The sequence below is a fragment of the Ixodes scapularis genome, unplaced genomic scaffold, assembly GCF_016920785.2.
Source record: "Ixodes scapularis isolate PalLabHiFi unplaced genomic scaffold, ASM1692078v2 PGA_scaffold0__279_contigs__length_252992795, whole genome shotgun sequence".
Taxonomy (NCBI): domain Eukaryota; kingdom Metazoa; phylum Arthropoda; class Arachnida; order Ixodida; family Ixodidae; genus Ixodes; species Ixodes scapularis.
The window spans coordinates 108643361-108656937 of NW_024609835.1; the positions used below are offsets into that span (position 1 = coordinate 108643361).

Sequence of the window (13577 nt, forward strand, 5' to 3'; positions counted from 1 at the left end):
TCAACCCCCGCGGAGGAAGGCAAATAGAAAACGTAGTCCCTTGTTTGTGAAACGATAATTGCGCTATCGCGTATTCTAAACTAGAAATATTTTACGTCTTGGGAAATTATCATGCACAACATAATTAAATGAACTGAAAATTGTTTTTTTAGCGAAACTTTAAAAAGACCGCCAAAATTTTCAAACATACGATAATTTCATTGGTCCTCGCAAGTACAGAAAAGAGTCCGCACGTATTTTATTCCTGCGTGATTAATAGACGTTTCTGCCTTCTAAAACTGAAGATACTCATTCACTGACACTTCCTTAACACCATCGCACCAAAAAGTAGCTTCTCCAAAAACCGCTTGAGTGTCCCTTTAACTTTAGGCCTGCACCACCTCGCCGCACCTCCGAGAAAGCGAATTTTGCGGACCGTCCAAAGTGGGACCGAAGCGTTAGTGTGCACGCTGTATAGTATTTGCCCCTTAATTCCTCATTCTTTGTGCTTCATCCTCTAATGCGAATATTTAGTTTTGTGCGAAAAAACGCTGCTGACGCTTCAGGATTTCTTTAGGACCTGTGCTACCTGGATTTCAAAACAGACCAATATAAAATAATCGCACATTTAAGGTTGCTGTGGTCTCTTTCTAATTGCTTGTATTCATAAATTGATCGTATACGTGAATGCTGATATAGTATAGGCATAGCCTATTGCCGTCGTTTTATATAATACCCACGTTCGAGTCGGTCCTGTCTAATGCTATGGTGCGTGCACTTTATATAAATAAAGTATGAATGAAACGAAACTCCCAGTGTTCACTCGTTTCATTTTTGAAAAGCGTGTTCTCAAAACTCTGGTCAGATTTCGACCTTATCTTTCCAAGACGGGAGGTAAGTATGCAAGTAAGTGTTGTTATCCGAGAGTCTAGTCCGCAGGAAGTTAGTTGGCGCCAAAATATACCATACTGGCTTCGCAGTAAATGAAGAGTTTTGGGGAACCGTTTTTGGATATCCGATATTGGGGAGTTTTAGTAGACCGTGTTTCCCGCTCCGCTAGCCCTCCGCTACGAAGAAACCGCCACTGCGCCTGCGCGCCGATGGCCTTGGCTGTAGAGTTCCGGGTAGCGGAGGGGCTCAGCGGAGCGGGAAACACGGTCTACTAAAACTCGCTATTGTACGATGGGCGCTCCGGTAAACTCTGCGCATACGCTCTCACAGAAGTCTCGTATATACGCAGTTTGTACCGGAGGGCCCACCGTACCGTATCGGATGTGCAAAAACGGTTCCGTAAAACTCTCTAATGAGTCATTTCGCCGGTGGAGTACGACCGCTAGCCTAGAGATAAAAAAGTGAAAGACGTTTACAGTTCTCTATAATGCCGAATTAGAGCGCAGCTCTTGTGGAGGACAAGGGGAGGGGACGTAGGGGAGGGTATGCCCCTCCTTCTCCGTACCCTACCCTCATCCTCTCCTCCTCCTCCTCTCCCCTCCTCGTCCCTCCTCCTCCTTCTGTCCTCCTTCCGCTGAATTTGTTGATGGGTGACGTGGCCCTAAGTCGTGACGTCATTTTCCCCGCTAAATTTAGCGGGTAAACACAATTGGTGTTGCGGTCACGTGATGTAAATTTCCCCGCTAAATTTAACGGAGAAACATGGCCCGCTAAGGGTTTGCGGTAAAATTTTAGCTGGAAAGTTTTTATGCTAAATTTAGCGGGATTGGTCTTCGGAGCAAAGTACACTCGCTCGTTGTCTTCGAAACAATCTTCGACTCGATGATTTGATCACTCTAAAATTAGGCTAATTTCTGTCACTGTTCACTGCTCCCCAGTTTCACAAACTGGACAATCGAAAGGTACTTATTTCCCGGTTACTGCCACTTAATAAGGTTACAAGTATATTGTTCTTTTCTTGTCACACATATTTTAAAAAAGAAACATTCTCGAGGTTTAAGGAATTTATTTCGTGTAAAAAGCATTGGCTGAGGCGATAATTATTCCACATAGATGCTATAGCAACCTTTTCCAAAGCTGTATGAAGCGGGAATGTTTGTCCCTTCGCCGCAGTACACTGCTCAGTGGCCCCTTTTTCCACGCCCTTCGAAAATTAAGGGGGTTCCATGCAAACAATTATAAAAGCTATAGTGTTCGATATAAACCTGTTCGAAGAGTGTAGCCTTTGGTGTATATTTCTGGAGCACCCTTTCTATACCTTTAATTAAGGGTGTAAAATATCTTAGTGTATAGCATGTTTTGAAAAGGAAGAACTCTGGCGTTGCAGATTCAAATTCAAATTCAAATTCGTTTATTTTTGGCACAAACCGTACATTTGTGACAGGGGCGCTGGAAAAAAAGCTGCAGGTCTGCAGCTTGACGAGTCCCAGCGCCAGAGCAAGGTAAGAGCGGCACCGGCACATACAGACAAAAAGAACGAATATGTGCACACACACATAGGCATACACATATACAGAGGATAAACACGAGAAAAACATAAAAAGAATTCAACTTCGCAATCAACAGTATACAAAAAAGTGGTGGTTACTTATTATAAAGCTTCTTGAATGGAATAATGACTAACGGAGTGCATTTCAATATCACGGGAAAACAGGGTGTTTAATAAAAGTGGTAACTGGTGGCGATATCTTTGTAGACCAAAATTTGTCCTTGAAAAGGGAATACGCCAGGGGGGCCTACGTCGCGATGGATATACATACTCGTTTGCTTCTAGATTACCAAGATCTAAAGAAATGACATTATTTTCTCTTACGGATCGTTGATAATTAGCTATCAGTCTATGTGCATACAAATTGGTTATATCAATGACTTTATGTTTTTCGAAAAGAGGAAGGGAATGATAGTCACGCGGAACATTTTCGATTATCCTGAGTGCCTTTTTCTGCAATAGGCGTAATTTGTTAATGTTGCCCTTTGTAGTCGAACCCCATACCAGGTGGGAGTAGCAGAGCACAGGGTAAAACAGAGCATTGTAAATTAGTTTTTTAATATTTACCGGAAGTATGTGCCTGCATTTATTCAGTATTCCGACAACTTTGCATAGCTTTTTATGAACATAGGCAACATGATTATTCCGGGACATGTGACAAGAAAATATTACTCCCAACGTCTTTATACTATCGACGCACTCTATCGCACAATCCCCCCAAAACAAATCGCGCGATAACTGTGTGGTTGTGTTTTGTTTTCCGCTTCAATATAAAGTGCGTGGATATATATATATAGGGTGTCCCAAATCACCAGGCTCGATCTAAAATGGGCCGTAAAAATTGAGGCCTGCACGTAGCAATCTAAACTTTTCTTGAGACGTGTACTTCACGGGTCGGTTTTTTTCTTGTAAAACGTAAGAAGGGCCAAGGAACTTGACAGGGTCAACGGCGGGTGGCGACCCAGACGACCAAGTCGACTGGCAGGGCGCTTTGGCGCTCGTATTGATAGATGGCGCTACCTCCTTATCGACACTGCTCGGAACCACCATGGTTTATTAAAATTATCATAATATTGTTGTGAAGTACCTCTGGTTTAAAAAAATGGGGACAAAAAAACCAAAACTTAAAGTAAAAAAAAAAAAAAACGCGTTTCCATGACGACGGCGCTTTTGGCGCCAACAGATTTCGTCTGCGTATCGTCTGCTTTCTTTCGCTGGTCGGCTACACCTTCGGACGCTGCTCCAGATGCCATTTATCAATACACGCGCCAAACGCGCTTCGCAACTCGACTCGATCGTATGCGTCACCGTCCGCCGTTGACCAGGGCAAGTTTTTCGGCCCTATTTTTAAAGAAAGGGAACTACGCTTTATAATTTTACAAAAAAAAAAAACAACAACCTGTGAACTAGATCTTTGACGAAGAGCTTAGATTGCTTTGTTCAGGCGTCGATTTTTTACGGTCCACTTTAGATCGAGCCACGTGACTTGGGACACCCTAGATATATATATATAAAGTGTGGCCGTCGGAATTTATGACCGGGAGTGGATCATACGTGAAGAAATTCGTAATATTCAATCATGAAATCTTATAGGCAGGTGTTATGTTTGAGATATTTTAGTACACACTTAAACTGATGCGTAATAATAGTCACGACATAAGGTGATGATAACACCTACGATGGTCTCCTTATTGTTTGGTACAAAGGTAGTGTAATAGAGTACTTTGCTGACCGAAAGTAATCATAACTATTTCATTATTAATTTTTTATAACACGGAGAAGACCGTAAGTAAAAAGAAACCTCGAAACAAGTTTTGTATGTTCTTCCAGACAATCTAGAAGATATGCAGTTTGCTAAAAATGTCAGATATGTACAAGAGAAAGTACTCCTCTCGAATGCGCTCGTTGTCTCCCGGGACGTTTGACCGCGTGTGCGCCAAAGCGTTAGCAGAGGTAGAAAGCTCCCACTGGAGGGGAGCACCTACTGTATAACTCATGTTGAAACACACTATAGTTGCAAGAAAATACGAAGCCATTGGTCGTTGTTCCGGATTTTTTTTTATTTATAGAATGTTACTAGGCCCCTGCAGAATCGCTGCTCTACGGCCGCATGCATACAAACACGGCCCATCGAAACGCTTATTGCAACACAGTAAAAGCGAATTCTACTGACGAAACCTCCGTAATAAGCGACGAATTCACCGGAGCGCTGCCTGCTCTATTACGACTGCACGTCAGGCGGGCAGAGTTGTGCTTCAGTGACGTTCTTGAGAGGACGATGTTTCAGCGCAAGCGGTGTCACGCAATAGGCGTTCAGCCAGCTTGTCGGATAGCTCAGCACAAAGCGCAGATTGCAGTCGCAGTGAAGAGGGTTTCCTGCACGAAGAAACACAGTTAAATATGTGACCAAAAGAAGAAGTGGGACAAGCCAGTTTTTTTTAAAAGGGGCCAGCAAGAAATGTCGGAGACCTCTACCGGAAACCTGAAGAATTGCAAATCAGTAGCGTTGCTTACATTATGATATGTATCAAAATGTATCAACATGACACAAGGCGGCAATATAGGGTTTTTTCACTTTATAACAAAATATCAAATCTGACTAAATTGCCAACATAGCTAGTCACGTTGCCTGCATTTGAATCGAGTATACAGAGCACGAGGCCTCGCAGCCGGCTCTGTCCCCATGTTCTAGAAAACGGAAATGTCTGTTGCAAGGTAATAACTGCAAAAAAGGCTCCGCAAAAAAAGGTGCCCTGAAGGGTCAATGCAAAACCCATAAAACGTTGATTTATTTATTTATTTATTTTTTTTTGCAGAGTGTGGTGTTTGAAGTTAAAGGATAATCCTCGTCTTCTGTGATTTGAAAATAATTATGCATTCTTAATGAGTGGTATAGCAAGGGGCTCCATTTTTCCTCTGAATTGTAGAGTGAAGCCACAGCCTGTTTTGCTTATTTTGTAACAAACTAAGGTTTAGCTAGACCTTCACTATTAATGACATTTAAGGTTTTCTATTCGGGCTTCCCAAGCGGCCTCTCTACGTTTGCAAATTGAAGTGTTTGCATTTTTATTTCTGCCATTTCTTCTCCGTCAGGGCTGGTGCCATAAAAAAAGAATAAAAGTATCGCGAATCATGTCAAAAAAATATCTTGATTATGAAGTGAGTGCTGAGAGCAGCCATGCCACTTCCTGCAGCACCCCAGCTAGTAGCGCCAACAACTGGCGGCGTCCTGCCAGAATTGCAGACCGCGTATCCAGTTTCAGTCAGGTCAGCACTTTAATTTGCTTCGAGCCGACAGCCACTAGAGGCGCGGTGTCGCAACAGATCCCCGGGTGTGCTTCATGTACGGATGTACTTGCGCTTTATGCACTTCATGTGGTACGTGACGTCATCGTGTCAAGTGACGTTATTGTGTAAGGTGACGTGATGGGATGTCGAAGTGTCGCGTTACGTCACTTTATGTGAAGTAAGTGTCACGTGACGTCGCAATGTCAGGTGAATACATTGCATAGCGTTACGTCATGACATCTGCATATGCAGTGACGCGCCACCACGGAGTCACGTCACGTTACGGGACGCCAGACTCCAGTAACGTCACGTGACATCGTGACGTCACGTGAAACCGTGACGTCACGTGACGTCACAAATTTATAATGTCATGCGATGTGACGTGATTTCGTGACTCTACGCTACGTCACAAAGTCACTCCAAGTGACGTCAGAGTAGCATACCGTCACGTGACGTCATGTACACACACAGCATGTGCCCAGTTGATTTGCATCATAAAACAACTGACTGGAAGGCCGATACTGGAGTTAGCGTCCGCTGCGTTCTTCATAAGACGCAATTACGAATATGAGAGTTTGATTGGTGGATCGAAATTCAAGTGCGAATTTAGGAGTGCGACATCGCCAATGTCACATTGCGAGAAGACACTGGCGATGACTCCTCAAATAAGGTGCCGATCGCGGCAGAAAAGGCGGAACACAAAGCTAGACTTGCCACTGCACAGAGACAAAAGGTCGAGCTTATACGTCAGTAGAAGAATACATTAGAATCCGATAAGGTGTCGCAGCTATCGCTGAAACTGAAAAATGGATTCAAACAGGTCTTATCGTTATTAGTATTTATAGGACGTATGAGGTACAACTAAGTCACAATTCTCCCGGTTATTACCTCGTTTGAAAGGGTGTTCTCGATATCACGCGCAGTACGCTGGAAGGAACCTCATACCATCTCTATCCGTGGAAATGCAATTAGACACGTATTTAATTAAACAACTCTAGAAAAACGATCGATCTCGCTTCAAGTGTTGCATTACTTTTGCCGGTAAAAATTATTCTCACTCCGTTTACTTCTGTATACTTTTTCGGGCATCATTGTTATTAAAAACTCGACGCTATGCGGCTCCAAAACGCTTAGAATCTCCGAAATTATAATGAACTAAACTAAGGCACCGAAAAAAATCTTTTTTTTTTTTTTTCAACAAATTAAACTCTGAAAACGCCTAGCCGACTTCATTCTGAAATCAATACAGAAAACGCAGAAACCGAGCCATACGAAAGATTTGAAAAACATGATAAATTGTATCTGATAGGTTCATTGATTATGTACATTGATTATCGTCATGACGACGCTATCAAGTAAATATTTTAATAAAATAAATATATATTTTTTTAATATTATAAGGATTTTTCTTACCACCAAAGCGCACACGGTTGGACTGATTCTTGGCCAGTGGAGCAAGGCACTCTTCATCGAAAGTGGTGATCTTGTTGTTCTCGAAGGTCAGAGACGTGAGAGCGGGCATTTCAGCGGTAAAATCTCTGGGCAGCGATGTCAGGTTGTTTTTGCTACACTCAGAAAAAGAAAAGAATGAATATTTGGAAGCCTATATTTCCACAATCAATTCAGTTTAATTTGTAATGTGACCAACTTGTTTCCTAAGAGAAACCGGAACACTCGGCACGTGCACATGGAAATCACATTTTCACCGAATAGGCATATGGATATCGGATTTTAACTTGTGAAATTTCCGGACGTAGTATTCTTTCTGTAAAAACTACGACCAAAACACTTTCCAGACAAAAGAGAACACGTCCATTGTCGCCAGGTCCAACGGCGGACGTGTTTGCAGACGACCGGGTTAAAGATGAATGTAACTTGTGGCACCATCTCCGATGAGTGCAGCCAGCAGACTACAGTGTGCGCAGCTTGCTCGCTGTGCCCCTCAGAAGATGGCGTCACAAGCCGTCTGCGAACATGTCCGCCATTGGCCCTAACAACAGCGATCGTCTGCCAACACGTCAGCCGATGGCTCTAATAACAAATTTGTTGGTCTAATTTCCACACGGAAAAAGAACTAGGCCTTAAAATCTTGGTCCGCTGAACTTGATAAATCATGGTGAAAACGGCACTCGTAGAAATCTCACGTCCTTGAGAAAAATTATGTTTCAATTACAGTTAAGCATTTTATATACTAAAGCATTAATGAATGGTGTTAGTGTCTAATCCGACACAAATTTGGAAAACAAAACATAGAAGAATAAAGTTTTTCCTTTAACGATCTGCTACTGTAGACTTCATAGCAATAAGAGTGTAACGTGTAAATTAAGGAGATAAGTGTCTGAATTTTATTAATCAACTTTCGAAATTTTGCTTTTGCTGACAGACTCTAGTCAATATTTATGTACAAGTCATCAAAATAGACTGTGGCAGTTGTTAGACTTCAAAAAGCCAATTTTGCTTCGTGCCATTTTCATATAAAAAAATTTAGGAACTGTCAATGAGGTTACACTAACATGAAATGATTAATCTAGTAGAACTTTGCTCAGAGTTCACGAAATTGTCGTACGTAAAATGTGTTTCTGGGTTGCTAAATTTCGACTGAATCGTTTGTGCGCCGATAATCACATAGTGACTTCAGACAAAAACGCTATTGGCTGTTGTTATGACCCCACGATCGCTTATGACGTCTAATTGGATCGAGGTGCCCTTCACGCGGGGGAGCCCCCCATACAAAAATGACCTATGGTCGGCTATAGAAAATTCTTTGTATGGTCGGCTTTAGTTTTCTAGCCGTCTTTAGCATTTTTATGATCGCCTTTATGGGCCTCTTTAGCTTTTTTTATGGCCATATCGCTGTCCAGCCATAGCGCTCTTTAACGTGTCTAACGTGTCTAATGGTTGGCTAAAGATTTCTCTATGGCTTACCCTATGGCTCTCTTTAGCCAGCAAACTCTAAAAAAATATTTCAAGTTCCCTCGACTTGTGAACGCTACATGGTAGATATACATGCACAGAGTAGACAGAAAACAAGCAGAACACTACCCCACATAACAACGAAGCGACACCCCTCTAGTGCGAACATACGCTATGATCGCACTAGCTGTAATTTTTTCAGTCGAATTTTTTAATCCGATTTTGCCGGTGACCCATCATTTGTCGCAAAAACACGGAGAGGCGGAGCAAATATTACTCGTGCTTAATACATTATTTGAACTATCTCGTGGAATAGCCCCCATCTCTTAATTCAACACCCTGAAAAAGCAAATGTAGGATGATTAGGCTAATTAACTAAAAATCATTAATTTTCTTTTTAGAAAGTTTAATGAATCACGTTGACAATGCAGCGATGGCGGGCAGTACACTGTCGCTGAAGATTGCAACCGAACTAGTGCTTGATTGCAGTGTTCGGCGCCAGTGTAATTTATTTTCACTTTTGAGGGGGTAATAATTAATTTTAATTGTTGCACAAGTATTTTTCAAACAGACCATATTACTGGTTTTCACAATTCGTTGCAACAGCAGAGAACATATCTTTGGTCATAGTTTGTCACCGGCATTACAGAACTTTAGTATTGATTTAATTTTATAACGTGGAGTATTTTTACTAAAAAGTAAGCGCCAGTAGGAATTTTCTATGGGCGTGGAAAGAAAATTTATTGGCTCTTAGTCTTTAGAATCGGGGTCATAAATTTTTCTATAGACGAGTAAAAAACATTTATCGGTTCGCTGTCTTTAGACATGGGGCCATATAATTTTCTACAGGCGTCGAAAAACATTTTATTGGTTCCCTGTCTTTAGACTGAGGATCATAAAAGATTTTATAGACGCCTAAAGACAATTTTTTGGTTCCCAGTCTTTAGACTTGCGGCGATAGAATTTTCTATAGGCGGGGAAAGAAAATGTATTGGATCGCAGTTTTTAGATGGAGGGCCATAGATTTTTCTTTAGCTGGCGGTAGCTGTCTTTATGGATTTCTACGGCCGACCATAGAGGGCCATAGTAAATGATAGCCTGCCATATAATTTTCCATAGACGACCATAGACCATTTTTGTATGGGAGCCCTGTTGCCTCAGTGACGCTCTTGCCATGGTCACCAAAATTCAAGGTGTGCCAAGCGAATGAAATGCGCGAAATCTGTGGGTTGAGAGATTGCCCACCAAAACTTAGAGGACGGTGTCTCAAAAACACGTCACGTAGCCACTGTCACGCCAATGAGGCCACTCCTGTGTCGATTTTTCGTGCTGTCTATTCTTTGAGTTGTCTTCCTAAATAGTATATATACCCCTTAAAGGGCTTTCATAGAGGAACCAGAATTTTATGAAAAAAATAAGGTAATTGCAGTAGGGGTTTTTTTAGCCCTGGGGTTGTTGGGGATTATTGAGTTTCTTAATTAATTAACCAAAATGTTTTCATTAACTTAACGCTTGACCTTAATATTGTCCTGCCGTGACTTGAAATTTGTATTAAAATATTCGTAAAGGGCGCTACGGGGCGAGAAATATCTGAAACTTAAAAGGATCGAAGCCAAAAACCGAGCCTCCGAAACGCATCCGTGACGTGAATCCCTCCGCTCTGCGCGTGCTTCACAACCCAAATGTCCGCGACGCAAGTAGCGTGATCAGCAGAGACTTTTAGTACTGCGCACAGGAGCGAAAGCGAGCGCTGTGTGTTTGCGTTAGCGTTGCGCGTCGTCGCCTTGCGCCAATCCAAGACCGCAGATTGGACTCCGCGCACGCGCAGTGTGGAACAAACACACAGTGCTTGCGCTCGTTCGCATATGCCCTACTAAAACGCACTGGTGTGACACAAGCGCAGAGCGAAGGGATCGACGTCACGGACGCGCTTTCGGAGGCTGGGCTTGGGTTCTGAGCAATCTACGCGGCTGACGTTTCTCGTCTTGTAGCGCCCACTATTTCTAGTTTTATTTCACGTCACTACTAGACTATAAAGGCGTCGAGTGTCAGTTGTCCAACTACAGTATGGGCCTAGACATATTTTTAAGTTAACGAAAGCGTTTTGGTTAATAAGCTAACCAATTCAGAAAATTCACCTCGTTGCCAGGGACACCCATGACATTTAACTTAGCCCCAGGAATAAGGGGAAAAAAAACTCAGAGCAAGGTTTCTGTTTTGTTTTAATCATAAAATCTAATCAACAATGCCCCCCTCCCCCCCCCCCCCAAAAAAAAAAAACAAAAAACATTGCACGTTTTTTGGTTTTGTTTTTGTTTTTTATCTCTGAAATAATCTACGCATTGCCGAATGATCATTCTCCGCCCAAATCTAGCGCTAACGGTCCGCACCAGATGCCAAAGTTTCAAGACTTCTTATTCAAAAGTTATGTGATTTTCTAAACATTTCAATGGGAACACGAGGCCCGCTAATCACCCGCTTTCGTTAAGTGGCACCATTAAGCTACAAGTATTACAGGGATCCATAGACCACTACTTTCCAGTTCAAAGTTTTCGAAAATTAATGGTTGTTATAAAATTTGGGTATCAAGTTCGGACCGGAAGCGTTACATTTCGACGAAGAAATTTCTGTGGTAAATAACCCCGTAAATATTTTGGGGACACACTGTATGTTAAACAAATATACAGTGAAAAATAACTCAAAGTCAAATACTCTACGCTTTGTCGGAGTCTTAATGAACTTTCGTGACCGGACAGGATGACAATCGCTAAAACGCAGAAAGCCATATATGCGGCCCCCCCCCCCCCCCTTTCCTGTTTCTTTTCTTCTAATTAAAAAAGGCGAAAAAAGATGAAGCTCTAGTCCAATTTTTACAATTCTATTAAAACTTTTTGAACGACTGCATAGTATATAGGTGCGAAAGTTTTTAATTTCTGTGATGTTCTATTTGGTCGTAGTTTCTCGTTGAATGATATCCCGCTGAATGTCAGATTTCCATTTTGCATTGTGAACAGGATCGTTTGTAAAACGTTTCGTTGCTATCTCGCCTTTCTGTAATAAATATGTTATTGTTTTCTGCATCGGTTCACGACTCCTGGTTTCTTCATTTATTGTGGTAAATTATGTGTTCGATTGAACACGTTTTTAAAATGACAGTGATTAGAATTGTGTGTACTCCGTAGATGGATTTATATACACACTGATATTAAGGGAAGGTTTCACACGGAATCTGTGGTCGCTGCACGTCGCCTATATACTCACTACAAGTCAAGCCTCCACAGATTGAGCGCCGGCTTGGGCAGCATGGACCTCGAAAACGTCAGCAGGTTGCAGTGCCGAATGCCGACTGCCTCGAGGTTCTCCAGCTCAGACACCCAGTGCTCGTCCACGTAGCCAATGGTCGAGAAGGCGACGGTGATCACTCTGACACTCTTCGGAAGTTGGTTGAAGCCACTCGTCAGATTCAGGTTCGAGATTTCGGACAACCTCACCGTCACTAACCTCAACATATTCGCGAAGAGGCCCCAATTTTCCGGGACTGTGCTGCCCTCACTGAAAATGACCTTGCGAAGGGTCGTTTCGAGCCCAGCGAAAGGGTTTTCATCTTGCAGCGCGAACGATTCCAGGTGAACGTTGTCGAATTCCAAGACGGAGACGTTTGCGCCGGCGAAGGCTCGAGCGGGAAGATGGCTCAGACGGCTGTTCCTGACGATGAAGGTCAAATCCTGGTGCAGTATGGGCCGTTTCACGTGCTCGGAAAAGTCGTCGGGGCTGGTGAAGTTCAGGCACCTGTACTTGTGAGACGATTCCTGGTCGTAGCACACTGGCGAAGAAAGGACAATGCTTGCGATGAGGAGCAGGAAGGACAACTTGAAAAAAAGTGCCGAGAACATCTTTGCGCTGGCAGCTGAAGCCGGAAAGACGCGACCGCTTCGCCGGCGATTCATAATAAGCACGAGACGAGGTCCTCTGGACCTAAAAAGCGACTCTGATAAACGAGGATCGTGTAACATGCGGGTTTCGACGAGGGTCGCGATAAGCACCGCTGTGGTTCCGACTAAAGAACGAGCTGCATTAAAGCATGTCCTGTTTTGATGTCATATTTGGCGGATGTTAGTTAAGATAATGTTTGTTAAAAAGCGACTTTGATAAACGAGCATCGTGTAACATGCGAGTTTATGCGAATTTCGACGAGGGTCGCGATAAGCGTTGCTGTAGTCCCTATTAAAGCACGAGCTACATAAAAGTATGCTGATCATAATGTAGAAAACCCAAGACGGGTAAAAGCAGGCAAATTTGGTCGAAGAAGAAAGACAGGGGAAATTAAAGAACGTCTCGGTCTTTCCCCCTGGCTTTCTTCTTCGACACCGTTTCCCTGCGTTTACCAGTCTCGAATTTTCTACATTATGATCAACATCCACCAGCTCGCCTGCACACTCACTGTTTTTTCATAGAAATATGCCCTGTTTTATTTCATATTTGGCGGTTGTTATTTAAAAGTGCAAACTAATAGAGAAAATGTGGTAGGTTTCAGGGTTAGAAAAAAAAAAAGAGAAATAAGGAGGCGTAAATGAGCAGAAATCTACCGTCGTAGCAAGGTATTCGATGATAGGAACTATAAAAAAGTTATATACACAAACTTTATAACATCAAAACCACTAGCTTTTAACGAACTTCGTCGAAAGAACCTCGATTATACCGCCCCCAACGAAAAATGAGATTTCCAAGATGAATAATGATGACATATGGGTTGAAAGGGTAGTTAATAATAATTCAATATGTTATTTTTCACAATTCATTTTTGGTATAATAATATATCATCAATATATCATCAATACAAGAGCTAACATTCAGCCGTCTGATGAAGTTATTTCGTTTTATGAAGTTCTTTTTTTCTTTTTTTTTTGTCTTTTGTAAGCATTTTAAGTCAAAGACACTCGATAATCTTCCAAACTAT

The 13577-nt window shown here is 42.3% G+C and overlaps 1 protein-coding gene across 1 annotated transcript; it reads right to left on the minus strand.

Moving 5' to 3' along the window:
- Positions 1-4458: 4458 nt before the first annotated feature.
- On the minus strand, positions 4459-12568 carry LOC8030484 (carboxypeptidase N subunit 2). The gene is made up of 3 exons (XM_029993427.4): positions 11882-12568; positions 7121-7272; positions 4459-4795 (listed from the first exon to the last, which is right to left on the minus strand). Exons 1-3 carry the CDS (start codon positions 12565-12567, stop codon positions 4641-4643), a joined length of 993 nt encoding a protein of 330 aa, XP_029849287.2. The 5' UTR covers position 12568; the 3' UTR covers positions 4459-4640.
- Positions 12569-13577: the final 1009 nt, after the last annotated feature.

Excerpts from the sequence above, each read along its gene's own strand:
- LOC8030484 (XM_029993427.4), bottom strand. The coding sequence starts at position 12,567 with ATGAATCGCCGGCGAAGCGGTCGCGTCTTTCCGGCTTCAGCTGCCAGC. Across the intron at positions 7,273-11,881 it reads CTGTGGAGGCTTGACTTGTA|CAAAAACAACCTGACATCGC; the intron begins GTGAGTATATAG and ends TTCTGAGTGTAG. Across the intron at positions 4,796-7,120 it reads CAACCGTGTGCGCTTTGGTG|GAAACCCTCTTCACTGCGAC; the intron begins GTAAGAAAAATC and ends TTCTTCGTGCAG.